Here is a 19,048-nt window from a genome sequence, read left to right as displayed (position 1 = left end):
AAAGCAATTGCTTCAGTTGCTTATTTGGTCAGTGAGACTGTTGAGAACAGTAAGACTCAAATTGGGTTTGTTATGGGTAAAACAAAGGTGGCTCCCACAAAAGGTCACACAATTCCAAGACTGGAGTTGTGTGCTGCGGTTCTCTCCGCCGAGATTGCAGAACAAATTCATGTCAACGAAGTTAGGTACTTTACGGACAGTAAAGTGGTTCTAGGTTACATTTATAACAGGAAAAGAAGGTTTTACACCTACGTAGCTAACAGAGTAGAAAGAATTCTCAATTCTTCAAATTCCTCTCAGTGGTATTACATTGACACAAAACACAATCATGCGGATATTGGCACCAGAGGTGCGTCTCCAAGTCAGATGTCTGACTGTATGTGTTTGAAGGGACCTCCCGAAAAGATCTTTGTAAAAATGAATCAGTCTAGTGAGCATTTCTGCTTGCATAACCCAGATCAAGACAAAGAAGTACGTCCAGATGTCACATGTTTGGCCACGAGGTCTATGGAGAGACACTCTAGTTTGGATCCCAAGTATCTCCAAAAGTTTTCCTCTTTCAGACGTCTGACCAAGACTGTAAGCAACTTGCAACATGTCTTCAAGTCGTTAAACAAATCGTGCGAGTGTGTTGGTTGGCATCTCTGTCCAGAAGCCTCTTCAGCAGAAAATGTTGAGAGCGCCCAGTGTTTGATATTCCGAACTTTCCAGAAGGAATCATACCCTAAGGAGATAGACTGTCTGAAAGAAGGCATTCCCATTCCTGCAAGTAGTCCTCTTCTGTCTCTAAATCCCTACTTAGATGATAAGGGTGTTCTTAGAGTGGGGGGAAGGCTAAGAAACTCAAAATTGCCAACCCCAGAAAGAAACCCTATCATCGTCCATGGTAGAAGTTATCTAGCCTTGCTCTTGATTCGTCACTTTCATGAAAAAGTTATGCACCAAGGTAGACATTTCACAGAAGGCGCTGTTAGGGAAGGTGGATTTTGGGTCACAGGTGGCAAGAAACAGGTTTCTTTCTATATCTATAGTTGTGTTCTCTGTCGCAAACTCGAATCAAAAAGTCAAACTCAGCTCATGGCGGATTTGCCCGCTGTTCACCTCACTCCAGCCCCTCCTTTCACGTATGTAGGAGTAGATGTATTTGGTCCCTGGAATGTGGTCACAAGGAAACAAGAGGTGGTCAGTCCACCAATAAACGGTGGGCAGTTTTATTCACATGTCTCACGATGAGAGCTGTGCATGTTGAATTGGTGGAAGAAATGTCTTCTTCCGCATTCATCAATGCATTGAGACGCTTCATCTCTATTCGTGGGAATGTTTTACAATTCAGGTCTGACCGGGGCACCAATTTTGTGGGTGCCACATCTGATTTAGGGGTTGGCGCTGTCAACATAGAAGATCAGCGTGTAAAGGGTCTCCTAGAGGAGAAAGGCACAACTTGGGTCTTCAATCATCCACATGCTTCCCACATGGGAGGTGTCTGGGAGCGTATGATTGGTGTAGTGAGAAGAGCCCTAGATTCCATACTCACTGGCCATAAGCTTCAAAACCTCACTCAGATGTACTTGCTACTTTAATGGCCGAGGTGTGTGCTATTGTTAATGCACGACCACTAGTGCCTGTGTCACATGATGCAGAAGCACCGGAAATTCTGAGTCCTTCCATGCTGTTGACCCAAAAGTCATCCTCGCCTATCTCTTTCAATGAAATCTTGTCCATCAAAGACATTTACCAAGCCGAGTGGAAAAGGGTCCAGGTACTTGCAGACCAATTCTGGGCTAGATGGAAATAAGAATTTCTGAATATGCTTCAGAACAGGCAAAAGTGGGTCACTTCAAACCAAATCTCAAGGTTGAGTTTTGCTCAAAGACAGTTCAACCACTAGAAATCAGTGGCCTTTGGCAGTAGTTGTTGAGGTATACTTTAGCACTGATGAAAAAGTCCGAACCGTTCAAGTGAGGTCTGTAAGTGATGGAAAGTCGAGTTTGTTTGTTCGACCTATTACAGAACTCGTGCTGCTTTTAAGCGAGTAGTTGATGGTTTGTCGGGTTAGAGTGGGGATAAGTGTACATAGTGAACAACTAGTCATATTCTCTAGTCATATTTTGTATGTTAACATGTATGTTTGCAATAGTTTTTTAAATCCTTGTAGACTTTGGAAGATATATGTAAGATAAGGTTTGCATTTTGGAACATCTTTCAACAAGTAACTCGAGATGAGTAAATCTTTAGCTTCCTCATTTATGAAATTCAGTGAGCGTGGGCTTAGTTTTCAATTTTGTGTTTACGCCTAAAGTTGAAAACTTGCTTAATTCTACTGAATGTTTAACTGTTATACTGTATTTGACAGTAACATTTCATTTTAATGTTTGTGTAGCGTAATGTTTCTACTATTGCGCTTAATGTTTGTGCAGTGAATAGTTGCGCTTTATTATAGCGATGCCATATTTCTATAACATCGGACGGGGAGTGTCATGGATCTGTATGAAAGAGCGTAGTGTTATACTATAGTAATTTCGTTAGTTTTATACTTTCGCTCATTTTTGACGATTCTCTTCATAAAAGCACATGTTCCACTGGTTCCCAGTTTAAGTTTGTCATTATAACATTTCATAGAATGAGCCGGACTTCAGTTCCGTACCTCCATTAGAGATAGTATTTAGCCTTGCGGTTCCCGCAAACGTTGAGAGAAGCTCCTTCTCGCCAATTTAAGTAAATATTATCTGTCCTGCACACAGTGTAAGTACTTTTCCTGGCACTTCACTTTGTCATAGTTTTATCTATATCATGTTTAGAATGTATCTTGTAACACGAGCATAATAACGTTATCGTCGAATTCCCGAGTGTTCTCGCACTCGCATCACTTCGTACTCATTTGTTTATAAGCACATCGTGTTATTTTAGCAATGTTTACTGTAGAAATACCACATGCTCGAATATGTTTTCTTCAGCTAAGACTGTCTTACAGAGTATTGTGTCATATTTAAAGATTTATAAGGTTTAATATGTAGAGAAATACAGTATTGACTTAGAAAATTAAGGTTTAATTGTACTCAGTTTATAAGAAATGTAACGTGATTACAGTTTCCATCAGCTTATATACTTTCTAACAGTAAAGTGTAGATTTAGATCTTATATATAGATCTATTTAAAATAGAATCGAGTATTAAAGTATAGATCTAGATCTGTGTCATACATATTAATAGATCTATATCTTTTGTTACACAGGCATGTTATTCTAGAATTATTATGGTATTTTCATTGTCTCTTTTCAGTCTTTTACCATCATATGCACAACTTAGAATAAAGAATCGATAACAAGCTTGGATGTGTGGGTTTATACTTAGTGCCCAATATAATCGACAAAGCACCGTCTTATAAAGGGGCAGCACATCCCAATTAAACAAACTCTTACACAGATATCAAAATATCATTCTAAATATACGTTGGGCTGCCTTGGAAAGGTCAGTGTAAAAAGCTACAGGGACACGCCCAGTTGTATTACAGAAAAACCCCATGTTTAACGGCAAACGGCTAGGGCATAGAGACACTGGACGAGAGACATAAACGTACACACAACATAAACTAACTTCATACGCATAAAGAACTTGTATCAATGATTGCTAAGGTAACCGCCTTTGAACTGTCGGTAAAACACGAACTCTTTGGGCATATAGACTAAAGCAAATTGTATAAAGTGATAAGGCAACTACAAGAACTTAACAACTAAGTAAAAATGAGCATAGCTATATAATTATTAAAAGGCGCAAAGGTGTTAAACAAAACACCACAAGAACACACAACAGAAGAAATAAACGGACAGAGATCACAGAAGTATGAAAAATCGAATGTCAGATATGTATTTAAACAGTTACATACATCAAATACATGGAAGATTATCCTGACGTTCTCATTCTTGTTTTGATGTCCGTGAAAACTAAAGGACAAGACTGGACCGTTGATTGAACTGTCTAACCTGGCAATCAAAACAACCAAGAACTTTTAATAATTCGGTGAATGTTATATTCTAAATCATGCAGGAAAATTGCTCAGTTTTGTCGTTGTGCACATTTTATTTGCTAAACATTTTCTTCTTAAAATATAGCTACGTATTGATATCACTCAATGCTAAATACCATTTCTTTGATTATGTTGTACATTTTGTTGATACGTACATTATGCGAACAGAACGTTAAGAGAACAGAAATTATACGTACGAGTCGATATTTTTTGAAGTGGTAGGCAACATTCCTGACATGTTTTTAAACAAGCCTCCGCTAAATACTTTTTTACCTTTTTCTGTTTAACAAAAAATATTCTTTTCAGAACTTGAACATTTGCAACGACATTCATAACAAAAAATCGGGCTGAACCATTTAAACTTAACAACAGAAAACATCAGAATCGATAATTACAGAAAAACAAAATTCGTTCGATATCACATAATATATTATATGTTGACAATTTTCAGAAAATATATCCGAGTTGCAATTAAATTACACTTATCAAAAATGAACGGTATGACCTTAAGACAACAGTGTTTCGTTTTAATAGTAAACAGAATGTACGAGCATGTAATCAAATTAACATTTTTCAAAGGAATAACCATAAATCTTTTACAGAGTCATAAACCTTTCTAAAATTAAATTTAAAATTAATTTCTAATGCACTGATTCTATCAGTTTTACGTCTTACTTATAATTATGTTACTAAGCACGATTACCTTGCCCACAGCCGACGACGATCTGATCAGTCGTACCGGCAGCAGAGGGAAAACTTATGTTCACACATTTGTCAACATGCCCTATTTCTATAACTAAAATATTTGAGATATAAAATGATAAGGTTTAACAAGCTTACATGTGTGCAAAAGAGATGTGTTCAAAAAAACTAACAGAACTAAGGAAAACACTCTTACACTAATTCTGATTGGAAATTTAGAAACATAATAACGATCATTCAAGCTATTTTTATGATATATTTCTGTATTTCTTTTTTACTGTTTCTGGTCCATTGTTTTGATTTTGTAAACAAAAAATGCCTATGTTTTATTTAATTATAACACAATTCCTAAATACTTAACAAACACTTACACATGTTCGGCTTGTCGAACGTCTTGTTCAGATCTCCGCTAGAGTTTGAGTTCACAACTTTCGTTATAAACCGGTCGATTGTGTTTATTACTGCGTCGGCACCAACTCCTTTCTGTTGTTCAGAAATAATTCGAACACGAACCGTAAGTTATATTTGCAACACAATGGCAATACGTATTCATATATCAGTCAAGCTTTATATATTATATTACTATAACTATAGAGAATGATCATTACTTAAGGTGAGGTGCGTATCAGAAATTAGATAACATTTTTCGTCGTTGTAAAATTGTAAATATAGATATACATATTAAGTATAAGCTTTAACATTCTGACAAGTTAGCTCAGTTAGTATCGCATCCAGCTAATACACCGACCGATATTGGTCCAAACCCCACTATAAGCGAAATCTTTCTTTACATCTTTACTGTTTTCTTTCTATTGATATATATATATTAAGTTATTCAGTAATTCAGGACAAATGTTGAAATATTATATGTTGACCATTTTACATCTCTCGCAGTAAGATTTCTAAGCAGAGGGTTACCTTTAATACAGTCCAAAGGAAGCTTGTGGAAATTGTCACATTGGCCATTATTTATTTTGAGTAAATAAAGGAATTAATGAACATCAGTGTGTAACTTTATAAAATGCCATCATTGTGAAACAATGAAAAAAGAGAAAGAAAGAAATCGGTATAAAAATAACATTTCTCAGATACAATTTCTAACATAAATAAAACATACATACGTCATTAATTAAACTTTTCCATGATGATGTCGAATTTCCATTCAGTAAATTATTCGCAACTTCGAAGAAACTCTGAAATAGAGAAAATATGATCGAAAAGGGTACAAACACACAAATTTGTGATTGTTTCGAGGTAATAATGAAGTTCATGTTGGTTTATATTTCACTAACAATGAAAAGCACATACGTCAGTGTCGTTTTCGATTGTAGCAGAATTGATTTCGATGTCTTCAATGACTTTATCAAGGATCTGGTTAACATTCTGTAGATCGCCCGCTGTTGGTAAATTCTCGCTACCAATTGTCAAGCTATTCGTTTCCTGCTTTAACTTCGACAATGCCTCTGTAGAATTGAGGGAGCCATTAAACACCTACAAATTAAAAAGTACAGTAGGCATAAATACAATAAATCACAGCTCAATTAGCTTATTAGGACAAAGCAGTGTGAATGTTTTGGTCGAGGTATATGCTGTTTTACCGTTGGGTACTATGTCTCTTTAAACCTTTAAACTCACGAATACTTTGATGTGGTTTACACAAATGTAACCTAACACGTCTGAACAATTTACTCATACACGTCGTTTTTTTGCAAACTGACTTATCTCAGAAAGACAGAATCGCATAATGAAGAATACTTTTTGTACGAACTGTACATGTGTTTCATTTATGTAACATGTTTTATTCACTGCGAATAGAAAATGTAAAAATAATCCATGTGGTCAAATTCGATACTTGTTTGACAGGAACCAAAACACAAAAGTTGTTTATCAGCAGTTTTTATGTCCACTTATAATATTCTCAATACAAGTTTGGGACCCAAACCAGTCACCTGCAATTAAATTAAACGGCAGATATTGTCTTCATTCATGAACAAAATGGATCTCTTACCCAAACGCAACGTCTTTTTCATTCAATATTTATGCAAAAAGCTACAGAAACATGCTCAGTAGCAAGAAGTTTAAACATAAACCCGGTTTAGTGGCAATGGGCAAACGCCAAAGATATAGATCACAAAATCACAAACAAGACACAAGTTCGACTGTGTTGGACCTATCAAAAGCTTTATTATGAAAGACTATAGCTTCTAATTCTGTCTAATTCTTTCTTTGTTGACAATGGTCTGCCCGCGCCTATCTGGCTGCAATAGTCCTTTATATATAAGTTTTACTTTAGTCTTTTTTGTTTTTGAGTTGATGCTGGTTCCGGTGAGGCTTATAGTTTTAATTTTGTTATTATTGATAAATTATTGGACACGTATGATGTTATGTGTGCATATAAACTCCGAGTGAAATCGTGTACCAGTGAACTCGTGTTTCACTTACCGGTCCAAAGCGGTTCTTCCATCCTTCTTTATAAGCTATTTTAATGAGTGTGTGGTATGTTTGTGTCTCTCATTAAGTGTCGTTTTCATCCTTATGCTTGGCCTCTAAACATGGTTTAAATGTGTTGTGTTGACTTTAGGGTTTGGCTAAGTAGTTTCCATTGTATTGTTTTTCAAAAAAGTTGATTTTTCGATGACAAAGAAGGAATTTACACGCACCGGATGGTTAGGTTAAAAAGCCAAAAAGGTACTTTACTGTTTTGAGAGCCGCGATAAATGAGATTATGATTGTCCGACAGCGCCGATATCTTATAAAGAATAAAAGGCTTCGTTCTGTAGAGTCACGCCGCCTGTCCTGGCCGAGGCTTAATCAGCTACCGATTACATAGTTAAATCGTTATCCAAGAGAGCCTCATGCTGTCTTTGCGACGTGCACACGCAATCGGATCTTAATTTAAAAACTGTCAATAAATGCAATTTTGTAACTCCGACCGCTAGTGCTTGGCAACATTTCCCATAAAACAGCCATTTTGTGCTGTATAGTTTGTACTGACATTATGTTTAAAGAAATATTCTGCCCTCCTATGTATATTAATTTTGTTTGATTGGAGTTGAATGCGTCGTTCCGTTTTTATCAGCATGGTGCATGTCAACGATTCCCTCCTTGCAATAAACCGTTAAAACTTTCAGATGACAATATCTATCTAAAACATATTCAACTACCAATTATGTCAACTGAATCCGTATTTGACGAACTTCTGTTGTATTATTTGATATTTTTAACTGACTCGTACCCTAATCATATGGTCGAAATCATAGCATTTTAACGGGTACTTGTACGTTTCTCTAAATAAATACATAAAAAAATATTAAAATTCTATAAAGAATAGTCCGATGTACCTGAGAATGTAAATCCTGTATCGCCCTCCTTGTGCAATTGTTAACGGGGTTAAGATATTTGCCTGTTTGGCAACGACGATATATATCGCCTGGAATACAAATATTATTTTTCTTATTGTAACGTGAAGTAGAAACACCCAAGATGTTTAGATATGCATGCAATACTCTTTGTAAAACAACTTAAGCGTTTGTTTTCTGATTGACTTAAAAAAAACTCAAGAAAATGATAATGGTCAGTCGACGGTTCATGACCAACCGATGTCTTCCAAAAAGTACATCTGTTAAAATACATTACAATCAATGATACAAAATCAAGACGAGAGTTTAGAGCCGATTTAAACTTAAAGCAAACCCTATCACTTATTCTAAAATGAAACTGTACCTTGGTATTTTTCAGGGCATCTATGTCGAGATATCTTCCCATCAAGAGCTTCTGGCCATACCACGCCATTTTCTGTGACTGCAGTGCATGTGATTGGCCCTGAATAAATCATTAAAAGAAGTTCATGATTTATTGATGACGATTATAGATAAGCTTGTCTAAAATATTCAAGCGCAGGTTTGGTTTAAACATGGCACTGGTTTCTAAATTGCAACTATGTATAACATATCGGCAAAACACTATCAACCGAGTTACAATGTGAGCATGCAGAAACGTTAACCTGCTTCAGGGGGCGCTTTATCCGTGGTATGTTCTCCATTATCAACTGTAACATTTACTGAAGCGCTGTCTTCTTCGTTACCTTGCAAATTAAAGAAAGACTGTGCAAAGTTAGTTCAATAGGGGCACACTTTTTCATTCACTTGCCAAAAACTCTTAGACAGGAAGCTAAAATTAAAAGACCAAATGAAAAGAATATTTAATTTCAAAAACCGACCAAAACAACAACATGTCATTTTTTCGTATAAAACAAATAACATTCAGGTGCAGGTTTGGTTTAAACATGGAGCTGGTTTTGAATTTGCAACTACGAACAACATATCGGAAACAACACTATCATTGCGTTGATAAGATTTATCTTTTGCGTTTTATCTTTATTAAGAATTGTTGGGATAAGAGTGAGGTTTGCGCACATAAACTGGTTTAAACCCCCAGCAAATTTACATTTTACTGCCCGTTCCAAGGCGGTACCTAACAATTCTTGATATACCTACCAATTATGTATATATGTATTATATATATATATATAGTATTTATGCACTGTACTGTTTGTAGAGTTGTGTGCTGTTCTATGTTTCTTGTTTGTGAATTTGTGTTCTATGTCTTTGGCGTTTGCCCATTGCCACTAAACCAGGTTAATGTTTAAACGTTTTGCAACTGAGCATGTTTCTGTAGCTTTTTGCATATATATTAAACATGGCGTTGGTTTTGGGTGTGTGACTACGAACAACATATCGTCGGCAGAAACGCTATCAATTGAGTTATAGTATGTGCATACAAAATTATTAACCTGTTTGAGGTGGCGTTGTGTCCGTGGTTAGTTCTTCATTACCATTTGTAACGTTCACTGAACCGTTTTCTTCTTCGTTACCTTGCGAATTAAAGAAACAAAGTAACACAATTCTGTTAAGTTAACATCGACATTATTGATTATTAAAATATATATACAAAAATGAAACGCGCCTTATAATAAAATATGATTGAATGAACGTACCTTCATAAGTGCAAGTGACATTTTCCCAGGCATCGTCATCAAGACAATCCAATACCATAGAACTAGCAACAAACCCGTTTTCACAAGTAACAACTGCATATTCACCACAGCCTAAGTAGTTTCCATTCATTATGTTAAAGAAGTTGTCAGGACCACACGCTGTGAACAGATGAAAAATGCAGTTATTAATATTGATTAATGCAAAGATATCAAAATATACCCAACGGCACATTCAGGTACATCGTTGCTGCGAAATCTAGCAGTAGAATAGGTGTTGACAGTTTTATGGTAATGAAAACAGTATGTTACCGAGAATTTAAACGAATCATGAAATTGTTGCTATGTAAGTTTTAAATATAGTGTGCCTTTGTGTGATATCAACCAGAAACTTGAAACATCCCGGGGGTTTTCTAATTTATAAGATTAAAAAATAATTACTGGGAAAATTACTACTACATACATCTAAAAGCATGCCAGAATACAACGTTTGGCTTCCTTTTGGCTACTGGGCTTGTTTCTGTAATTATTCACATAAGTTTTCATAGAGCCCCTTAATCGTATGTTAGACATCAAACAGGATAACCAAATGTTTATTAAATACAAGGAAGGCTTGGCAGACTAGGGTTGGTTGTAGACAAAATGTGTTTGTAAAAGCTCAGAGTTTGCCCTGGTAGAACCTGTCTGGGTTTGTTGTTGTTTTTGCATAATGAGTGGGCTTGACGGAAACACCAATTAGGAGTATTGAGCTCTTGAAATCCTCTCTGTAATAATAAATGTATGTAATGGGCTTTATTCCAATAATATAGAGGATTGTTGTGAACCTCCTGCGTCTTAAAGAGATAGTATTCCATTGATTGGGCTCACACAAGGCACTCGCTAGGCTTAGGTAGAAACACTGTACATTAAACCTGGGCCAAAAGGCCGTCAAGTTTATCTTTACTAAAACATTACACACAATCTCGGAGAAGCAATCGTTAGACTTCTACAGACTTACACTCGATACAGTTATTAGCTTTCCGCTGAATGTGTATACATGGAATTCAAAGAGATGGTATATATGTATTTTGGCTAAGTACTATATGAGCTTAAGTATTGGTAACTGGATTTTTTTTATGGGATAAGAAGAGAAGAACGACTGAAACTGTTCTGTGATTTTAAAAATGTTATGACCTTTTTAAATGAAATCCAGTCAAACATAATAAAGTAATATATATCACAGTCGATATTGGTTAAATTTTAATTTTGGATTAATTTTTTTATTTTTATTTATTATTATTTATTTATTATTTTGAACTTCATTTTGGTTTGCTTCGTGTTGTATATCATTATAAAATGAGATACATATTTTAAAATTAAACAGTTACTATGTGAACAGATTGTTTTGACAACCGCCTTTAGTAACAAGTATTTGAATCACTGGGATTTCTCCTAGTTGCTTTCATAAAAGCTTTGATTGTTTTCTACAGCTTATGTAAGCAAACTAATTAAAAACAGGCAAATTCGTTGAATTGATATCCCCCGCCGGATTTGGCAAAGCTCATTGGAAATGAAAAATAGGTGGAATATCATCATATTAACATGTAATATGGGTGCAGACAGATGGACTGTTATGGACATTGGATATGAGTTTGAACAGTGTGTGTATACCACGTGATAAATTGCTAGACCCTTTGTTGGTTTAGGTCATTGAATTATGCTTTTTTTCATTGAGTACTGCATTATTTTGTAAATGTTTAAAAACAATTGTGAAAAAATAACAAATTCACATGCCGACCTTGAAATAATCTTGACCTTTGTGTGCAATATATTAGAATGATTGACATCTGTACATAATTACTACAGACATTGAGTCAGTATGCATGTCTGTGTTAGATAGTTATAATACAAATAGTAAGACTAGTCATGGGCTCTAAAAATGGAGGCAATTTTGGCTTTAGTCTTGATTACCATTGGTAGCCTGCATGGTGCCAGCTGTCCATCCTCGCTTAAAATAAACTTTAGACATTCCCGACACAAATATACCAACAAACTCTCTGGACAAAAAAATGCACACTTATACCTCTAGGGGAAGTACTGCATTTTAATCGTTATTTAAGCTTCATTTCTGTTTTTCAAAGAAAGAACACGGCCATTAAACGGACAGATTTCAAAAATCGGAATGGTACTGTGTAAGAACCCTTTTATTGGAAACCGGCTACGATTTCGTTTCAATATTTTGCGAACTGTGGTGCCCAAATCGGACTTGTTCATTTTGAGATCTGCTGGCATTTCAAGAACACTTCGTTGCTTACACAAACCGTAACATTCTCGCGCCTGCAAATATAACTGTTATGAAAGATACTTACGCCGGATCACAACAAAACTAACAAGCACTTCTTAAAAAAGGATATAAGCACATAGTTATAATAAAAGTGGTGGTGCTGTTACTCTAGTGATGACGATATCGAGTAGTGTAGGCCCTGTTATTTTGCCCGAAGTAACTCAAAGGTTTAGACTGGTAACAATTATATTTAAAACGTGTTCATAGGAGCTGTTTGTCTTAGTGAAAGTCATGCACCTATTTATGCCCGTTGCATTTCTGGCATGCTGTCAGATTCATTAAATTGTCAGGATTTTTCTTAAATGTAGTGTTTTGCATTATGATATACATGTGTGGCTTCCAGGGCGTGCTTTATATTGTTTGGTCAGTCAGAGAAAAGGTCTTGAAACTGTTTTCCTTTTTTCTGTTTAATAGAAAAGGGCATTTTTTTCTACCTCTGAAAATCCCCATTTGTAATGTAAATACAGTTAAAAGGCGTTATATGTACGGTGTTGACATTTTGCTTTCATTTTCAGATACTAAACTTGATCACTTGGCAATACAGTGCATTGAAGAAATCTTGACAGGCATTCAAAGACGAGTGTGTGCTTTTTCATTATAGGATAGGTAGCCATATTAGAAAAATAATATATTTTAATGAACTTGGTGGCATTCCACAAATGCTACGGGCAGTTATCGGTGCATGTCCTTCGCTACAGCATACAGCTCAAATAAATACTATTCTAACAAAAGATACGCGTTAAAAGTCAAACTCTTTATGCTAGCAGATTTTAAGTTATGCACAAGTCCGATTCAGGGGAAAAGCTTATGGTATCACTGTGACAGTGCGGCCAATATTGAAACGAAATTGTAGCCAACCTGCATTGAAAGTGTTCTCAAACAGAACCACATTCTCCGATTTTCAATATATGTCCGTTTAATAAAATTATCAAATTAAATATCAATCATGGTCACGTTAAAATGATTATCTTGTTCATAAGCACAAGGCACAGCTGCACCACGGAAATGTCGACAGCTCTTTTTCTTTGCACTACCGTTAAGTGGTGGAGCTTAGTTTTAGTTGCCGTGATGAAAAACACAATGTATAGCTAAAATAATATTGGAGAATTAGCCCGAAGACTATGACAATAATTCATGTGTTCATAAACCTGCTTTAAAACGTTACTAGTTGGTAGTCATATACAAACAGAACCTATAATGTAATATGCGCCAGGTGCAGGGCTCTTTCAACGACAGTCGGTTTAAACAATAATAAGATAGCTACTCCACCTACTGAACTTATATGTTAACTTGTTAGCAATATCGTAAACTACAACAGTTAAACCATACTTTTCCATTTCAATCATCGGCATGTGATAGTTATGCAGTGTCCTTTTCAAGCATATACTTAACAGATATATTTACGATATTTTACAACCACAAACACTGTTCGCAGTTCTAAGCAGCTACTTAGTACAAACATGGTAACCCTTTACTCTACCATCGAGTGACCCGCATCCCATTTTGATTTATGTTTTGATATTGATCATTTGTATGCTTAAAGTCGCAACAGTCACAGTTCCAAACAATGAATGATTTCAAACAGTGTTACCATGATGAAATCAAATTGATATTCCATTGTAACAAAAAAATATCCTCTTTTCGCAATCACATTATCAAATTTAAATGCTCTTGATATTCAACGCTTCTCAGATCGACAATGACATAATATATATTGAATACATTACAACTAAAGACGTTTTGTGAAAACAAATATACGTGAAAAGTACCTACCTAAATCCAACAAATTGTCTTCGTTGCATTCCGGATGGCCTAAAAGACACGCGTACTGCCGCCGAGATCTATTTCCTTTCACACCAACATAATCTCTCCAATCAGCATCACGACAGATGGCATCTTAAAAACCAGAATAAAAGTGTTTATTGAACAGCGATTATGCGTTTCGCGTTAAAAAGAGTCGTTCAATTAAACAATTGATAATGGGAACAGGTTGTTTCACGCATGCTTTAAATGGCTAATGTTGTATTCAAAAGTACGTACAACATTATTTACCATCACAAATGGCCCTTATTATTCTTTTCCTTTTAGTATATTCTTCAGCAGACATTTTTGAAATAATGCCTGAATATTATATTCAAACAAAATATAATATTGCTGCATTAAGCATTATACGTGTGTAAATATCAATTCATGTAAAATATGAGGTATCTACGATCAATTCAATTCAATGAAATGTACGACATTTGATGAGAATTGAAGTATTGGGAATCACCAGAAAGGAGAACCACCTGTAGCACACAGAACTCCTACATCCTCATAGTGTTCACAGTTGGTACGCCCCAATTTATCATGAGCACAATCAGCAATGTTTGACTCATGTCCTAGGCAGCGAACATCGTCTAACCAGATGGGTCCATTGCCTTCCCCGTAATAACCTCCCGATATAACAATAGCATCAGTTCTAAAACAAAGAATATAAAACTGTACATGTCCGTAAATATAACCATATTAAAAATATTTGCACTTTAGATATAAAAGTATGTAATCGATCAATTAAAGATTCTTACACATTTATGTGCAGCATTCTGCACACAACCGATGCGGCATTTGTGTCGAAGGAGTCATCACATATTGTTCCCCAGCGTCCATTTACGTACACTTCGACACGACCTTCATCAGTTGTGCGTCCATCAATAAGCCGCACTTTCGTATCCTCTGAAGATATGTATAATGTAAGTGCATATATTTACTAAATACCGATAATTCGATATCGACTCATTAAAGTTCTTAAAAACAATTCAATTATAAAATAAAAAAGAGAATGAAATCACCGCCATTCCAAAACTTTTGTGTAATCTGCCTCGTTTTCACCAAGTCTATTCAGTGAAAAATCCGAAAAGTATCTTAAATGAATACTTGTTGGACCAAATCACTTTGTAAATGACTTATTTTTGTGCCATTCAGATTGTTTCTCAAAGCTAGAAGAAAGAAATGAAATTTTAAAACGATTTTATTCTTTCCCCGCACGCTTTGTTTTGTCAAAGGCCTTAAAAAGAAACAAACCTTATTTGGCCTTTGTAATAAAATAAGAACGTTTATAAGACCGGGGGCCGTATTCAATAAGCAAGTAATATTGAACTAAAATATTAGAGATTAGAAACTTAGTGTTTTAATTTGCCTGTATATTTGCTGACCAATAGGCGGACTGGAAATCACTGAGGCATGTCTAAGGACAAGGATAAGACCAGTATTGAATACTGGCCCTGTTTCTTATCTTAATTTTAAGTTCAATCTTAGTTGCAGATCCATGTCCATCGACTTGTTTACTTACTACAGACCTTACTCCAAAAGATGGTGTGTATCGCAAAATAAATAATGGTTGACCATCGGAAATCGTTTTGAAGGTTTTTCTAACGTTCTTAACCTATTGGGTTTAATCTACTTTGTTTCATCTTGATGTTTGATATCATTCATATTAGACAACATTACCTCTAGCCGTGACTGGATAATGCAACATTGCAACTTTTAGAGATGTGTAACGATAAAAAAAACGAATCCGTTGTAAGTTTTGTTCACAATGCATACATCCTGAAATCGGCATTAGTGAAAAAACACAATAGTAGAATAATATTACATGATTGTTTTGGAAGGGATAATGACTACAATTTCAAAGTACTCACTACCAACATACCTAAAACACATGCAATGACAACATTATTTAACCGATGTACCTGATAATTTTGGCTCTAAAGTTGACATAGAATCTCCAGAACGATCAACTTCGTCATTTCCATCTTGCCCTAATGCGACTGATATCCCTGTATTCACAAATAAGCTTTTTTGTACAAATGTATATGCTTCGCTCAGTTTTTTAACTCTTGGACAAACTATGAATCTGACAGCAAATACAATACGACAGGTTAAATGATACCTTACAGGTTGAATGTTTGACCGTAATAGCTTAAATAGAATACAATATCATTTTTAATCACTCCAGCAAAATTGAAGGGAATTATCGATACACTCTCAGTGAATTGAATAACTTGGAACTTGGAATAACATACTATGGTTTAGGACGATGTTCCGTGTGTAATGTTATCAAACCTATTCAATTTGGATACTCGAACACTTGCACTTATTTATTTTAACTGTTATAAAGAAACAATTGCAAACATGGGAGAACAATAGAGATAACTTAATATCGAAAAAAGAACATCATGACATAATTGTGAGTTTTACAATGAATGGCGCATATTTCATTATACATGTAAACATTTATTTGCTTTTTAATTAGCTGCTTTGATTTAAATAATTTAATGTAGCGCATTGCCTCTTTAATCTAAACATTTTCTGAATGGTTACTATATGCGACACAATTTGATTAGCGATGTTTAGCGCGGCTAACCTTTTATGAAACTTATAAACTTAGATTTAATATTTCACCAACATTGAACGTATTACAAAGGACCTAGTTCATTACAAAAACAATTTGAACTATAGTTTGTCTGTCCTAATTTGTAAATAAGTTGACCCGGTGTCAATTATATTTAAACGGTTTTATTTTGATACTAAACTTCTAAATTGCACCGGAAATGGCAGAAATTATCTCAATGAGCTCCTTATAAGCGAACAGTTTATGCAATGGAATTCCCTTTCTCATCAACACTTATACATGTAGTTACTGCTAAGTTGCTCTCTGGACTCGCTCTTCTCGACAAATTTTCGCGCCGTTTTAAATATAAACTCATCCATACTTTGAGCATCATTAATTGTTCTATAATTGAAGCTCCAATATGTCCTCAATGAAAACATAATGCTCTTTTTAGTGCTGAAGCCAGCACGGTACGTTGCAATTGCACTTCGTTTTTGCATTATTGTACAAATTACGTGTTATGTTTCCATTCACACTGTGTGACATTAAAATTTACAAATACAGTAAAACTGCGATCTCTCAAGGACGCCGTGGTCCGAGCTAAAACCTCAAGGGAACCAATGTATCAAACGACCTACGTTTCAATTTCCAAGTCTGTTATGAAATGTCTTTCCGTGTATTTTAAGTTTGAATTCGTCAATCCGAATGTTTCTTTCGACACCGATTATGTATTGCATTGTGGAAATCACTCATATGTTTAAATGCTGCCGTATGCTAAATGGAAAAATTAAAAAAAATGAATAAATGGTAAAGTTTATTTTTTACTCATTTACATTTCTCACAATTAACTTCGCGTCATCAACTTCTCATAATTATCAAATGCCCTTATCAACTATTAGCGATCATGCGTAAACAGTTATAAACAGTTATTCACACCGTCTCAAATTTCGTTTGAACTGTCATTGAGTTTTTTACTATTTGTGGAAATTTTACCACCTAGCAATGTTTTGCTTATTTTGGAACACGCGTTTTGGAAAAGTTTGAAATTATGACCTCGAGGGAGTCATAAGTTTTTTTGCATGATTTGTGTATTTTGGACCGGCTATTGTGATCGCCTCCTCGACTTATTAAGGTTTCGATGCAGCGTCAGTATATTTTATATGAAAATAGAAGGAAAAATGTTCGAAACTAAGCTTTGATCTAGAGGGAACGCCAGTTCTCCAACGTCCGCCTGTTCGAACGACCGCAGTTTTTACTCATTCGAACCCCATTGACTCGAGCTCCCAGGGAGAGGCGAAATACCTCGAGCCTCGTAAAATTCGAGCCAAGCGGGATTGATTTCCTTAAGAAATCGGTCTTTTACATCTAGATCGAGCCAACGAGGAGATCGAGCAAAGCGAATTCGAGCCATCGGGGTTCGACTGTATGTAATTGGTATAAAAGTAAAGGTAAGGACAATATCTCTTAAAAAATGATAGTATTTCTTATATTTGTTACAGTGTGCAAGGGCATTGAAGGGTCAACATCCCCAACCCCGCATACTCGTATCACTGTAAACATATTTAAGCTATTGCAATTGCACTTCGTTTTTGCATTATTGTACAAATTACGTGTTATGTTTCCATTCACACTGTGTGACATTAAAATTTACAAATACAGTAAAACTGCGATCTCTCAAGGACGCCGTGGTCCGAGCTAAAACCTCAAGGGAACCAATGTTTCAAACGACCTACGTTTCAATTTCCAAGTTTGTTATGAAATGTCTTTCCGTGTATTTTAATTTTGAATTCGTCAATCCGAATGTTTCTTTCGACACCGATTATGTATTGCATTGTGGAAATCACTCATATGTTTAAATGCTGTCGTATGCTAAATGGAAAAATGAAAAAAAAAATGAATAAATGGTAAAGTTTTTTTTTACTCATTTACATTTCTCACAATTAACTTCGCGTCATCAACTTCTCATAATTATCAAATGCCCTTATCAACTATTAGCGATCATGCGTAAACAGTTATAAACAGTTATTCACACCGTCTCAAATTTCGTTTGAACTGTCATTGATTTTTTTTACAATTTGAGGAAATTTTATCACTTAGCAATGTACTCGTATCACTGTAAACATATTTAAACGTTAAGCGATATAAAATGTGCATACAATTGTGAAATAATATGCAAAAGTCTTACCAATAATCGAAGAAGAAATCAAAAAGTCCGTTATAACGAATACCAAAATTGTGCTCGTATAAAACATATTCGTGAAAACAACAGCGACAGACATTGAATCAACTTTCCGTGTGACTCATTTCATAGCAGTGTCAAGCGACTAACAATAAGGAAATAATTTTAAAAGCTATTTTTTAGCACTTCAATTTCATTTCATTTGATCTACACTTTAGCATTTTATGTTAAGTGTAAGAGCTTGTAAAGACAACAGGCACTCTAGCGAAAAATCATGCCACACATGTAAATAGTTAGCATCGACATACAAGTGTACTATTTTTAGAACAGACTGACTCACTTGAAACGAAAACAAGAATCTACTTGTAAAAAACAAATTATCAATTACTCATTATTAAAAACGCCATTTTGAAGACGGAGAACTACCTACAATTTGATTTAGAAACTTTACATAAC

The 19,048-nt window shown here is 35.2% G+C and overlaps 1 protein-coding gene across 1 annotated transcript; it reads right to left on the bottom strand.

Annotated features, from left to right (window-relative positions):
- Positions 1-3,882: 3,882 nt before the first annotated feature.
- On the bottom strand, positions 3,883-18,859 carry LOC128238587 (adhesion G protein-coupled receptor L3-like; the record flags this gene model as incomplete). The annotated part of the gene is given in 16 exon segments (XM_052954658.1): positions 3,883-3,979; positions 4,221-4,302; positions 4,727-4,819; positions 5,097-5,208; positions 5,847-5,918; positions 6,034-6,216; positions 8,067-8,155; positions 8,449-8,547; positions 8,729-8,809; positions 9,518-9,598; positions 9,722-9,880; positions 13,815-13,937; positions 14,330-14,502; positions 14,609-14,756; positions 15,773-15,859; positions 18,599-18,859. Coding segments are annotated over 16 exon segments (1,773 nt in total), but the record flags the coding sequence as incomplete, so codon positions are not given.
- Positions 18,860-19,048: the final 189 nt, after the last annotated feature.

This window comes from Mya arenaria, chromosome 6 (genome assembly GCF_026914265.1).
Source record: "Mya arenaria isolate MELC-2E11 chromosome 6, ASM2691426v1".
Taxonomy (NCBI): Eukaryota; Metazoa; Mollusca; class Bivalvia; order Myida; family Myidae; genus Mya; species Mya arenaria.
The sequence above is the reverse complement of the archived record's forward strand: the minus strand, read 5'-3'. Positions and strand labels throughout refer to the sequence as shown.